The sequence below is a fragment of the Sardina pilchardus genome, chromosome 11 (assembly GCF_963854185.1).
Source record: "Sardina pilchardus chromosome 11, fSarPil1.1, whole genome shotgun sequence".
In the NCBI taxonomy this organism is placed as follows: domain Eukaryota; kingdom Metazoa; phylum Chordata; class Actinopteri; order Clupeiformes; family Clupeidae; genus Sardina; species Sardina pilchardus.
The window spans coordinates 19,234,888-19,237,387 of record NC_085004.1 but is presented as its reverse complement, the minus strand read 5'-3'; the positions used below and the strand labels follow the sequence as shown (position 1 = coordinate 19,237,387).

Sequence of the window (2,500 nt, the reverse complement as noted above, 5' to 3'; positions counted from 1 at the left end):
TAGAAGCATAGTCATCACCACACAAAAACAATCAAACGCACTCATAAAATCAGACATATACACAAGCTACACACACACACACACACACACACACACACCTACAGTACATGCATGTTTGTATGTACAGTATGTGTGTGTGTGTGTGTGTGTGTGTGTGTGTGTGTGTGTGTGCGTGAGAGAGAGTGTGAGAGAGAGAAAATGAGAGAAAGAGAGAGAGAGAGAGATTAATCATGCATAAATGTTGAGTTTTGGACATCTATTGGGAAATCTTTTTTTTTTCTATCATCCTAACCATCACCAGTCTATGTCAGATATGTATATTTCCTTGATAGTTTTGGTTTGGTGGTGTCATGCACATCATATTGCATAATTCTGTACCTTTACAGTCATGCCAATAAAGCCCTTTTGTGTGTGTGTGTGTGTGCGTGTGCGTGTGCGTGTGCGTGTGTGTGTGCATGTGTGCGTGTATGTGCGTGTGTGTGAGGGTACAGTACACACACACAACCATTCTTGCTTTCCCTTGCCATCCACTGTCAGGGTCTGAAAATAGCATTCCAAGTGGGATCCATTGTGATTTCTCAGTAAGGTGATTCAATGCAGGATGACAGAGAACAGATGGAGGAGATGAGTGAGTGAGTGAGTGAGTGAATGGGGACTGCTTACACCACAGGAGAGCAGGCAGGACCGCTACTGAGGAAGGCCCTGCATGACCTGCTCTAGGAGAGGGGGACGTTAGTCATACTCAGTGGGCCCCCCTCTGTTGTCTGTCTTTGTCTTCATCTCTCTCTCTCTCTCTCTCTCTCTCTCTCTCTCTGTTACACACACACACACACACACACACACACACACACACACACACACACACATATACACACAATATCTCTCTCTTACTCTCTCTCTTCAATTGAAATTCACAAGAAGCTTCTTGACTGGAATCATCAGGTGAGCATAGCCATAACAAGAACAGTTCCAGACAAGAAGGATGTTAGACATGCACAGTTGCTGCTTCTGTTGTATGTCAGTCCAGTTTATGTTATCCATCTTCTCCCACTCTCTCTCCCAGACCTTTCCTTTTCTCTTTCTCTCTCTCCATATATCCTCTCCCTCTATCTCTTTCTTTCTCTCTCCTCATACCCTCTCTCTATCTCTCTATTTCTCTCTTGCCATTTACCCTTTCTCTGTCTCTTTGTCTCTCCCCATATATTCTCTTTTTTTCTCTATCCTTTACTATTCTCTTTCTCTCGCAACTTCAAAAACAGCTTTAAAAAAGATCTTAGCCACAAGCAATCTCTCTCTCTCTCTTTCTCCCAAACACACACACACACACACACACACACACACACACCTTCGTATATCTCCTCCTGTCCCATTCTTTAGAACGGTACATTTCCTCCTGGCTAGCACAGACAGGACAGCACCTGCGGCTGTATTTCCCCTCCAGTGTTATTCCTGTCAGTCGTTGGTGATGGGGCTTCACAGGGCAGACTGCTTAAGCTGCTGAGAAATCGCTGCACAAGAGGGTCGGGCTTTTCTGTTCTCCGGCCCGCCGCAATTACCAGCACTTTGTGTGACAGAGGGAGCAGAGCTGGCTCTCAGAGTCAGGTGTGTGTAAGCGTCATCCTCTCAACAAGAGCGGAGGAGAGCAGAGGAGCTCTGCAGGGAGGATAATTGGAGATGTGTGTGTGCTGTGTGTGTGTGTGCTGTGTGTGTGTGTGTGTGTGTTTTCTGCGTGTGTGTGTGTGTGTGTGTGTGTGTGTGGGGGGGGGGGGGGGGGATGGTTGTACTGGTACAAAGAAATGCCTCTGACGTGGGCCTGATGCACTGTTAAAGATGAACTTGCAGACACTCACGTTGGCCAGTGCAGACTGTTCGATTAAGGTCTGCTTGGGGGCGTGATGTATTCCAATGTTCCCAACTAGCGTCCACATGTGTCTGACACCTCACCCCCCACATCTCCTTGTGACTAGGGGCTGCATACGGACATCTAGAAACTAAATGCTCGACTACACAGAGCCACCCAGGCACTCTCACACCTGCAGAAGCGCAACATACAATTTTGATACATTTCAGCCAAATCAGCCACAGTGTTAGGATTTGACTTGGTGTTTGTGTGTGTGTCTCCCTCTCTCTATCTCTTTCTCTTCCTCTCTCTCTCTCTAACACACTCACACACACACACTCACACACACACACACACACACACACACACACACACACACACACACACACGCACACACAAAGAATCAACAAGAATCAGACAGATGTTCCATCAGGGAGGATGCTGTCTCCGAATTAAAAGAGCAGGAAGTGACATGTTAGTTAATGCACTGAGCCCGCACCATACTTCCTGCGGCTACGGTGGCCTGGGTCTCTAATTGCAATGCCGTCGCTCTTGGCAACCTGTGCCCAGGTTCTGGACTTCGAGCGAGAGAGTGAGTACATCCTGGTGGTCAGCGCCCAGAACCCCGTGGGTCTGGTCCGCGGTCGCTATGGCCCAGCG

The 2,500-nt window shown here is 47.7% G+C and overlaps 1 protein-coding gene across 1 annotated transcript in view; it reads left to right on the top strand.

Annotated features, from left to right (window-relative positions):
• The window catches only part of cdh16 (cadherin 16, KSP-cadherin), a 49,919-nt gene that overhangs the window by 33,018 nt on the left and 14,401 nt on the right, over positions 1–2,500 (top strand). Inside the window, exon 13 of the mRNA XM_062549390.1 lies at positions 2,411–2,500. This exon is cut by the window's right edge and continues 152 nt beyond it. Coding sequence (XP_062405374.1) covers positions 2,411–2,500 — 90 coding nt within the window. The remainder of the gene's footprint in view (positions 1–2,410) is intronic.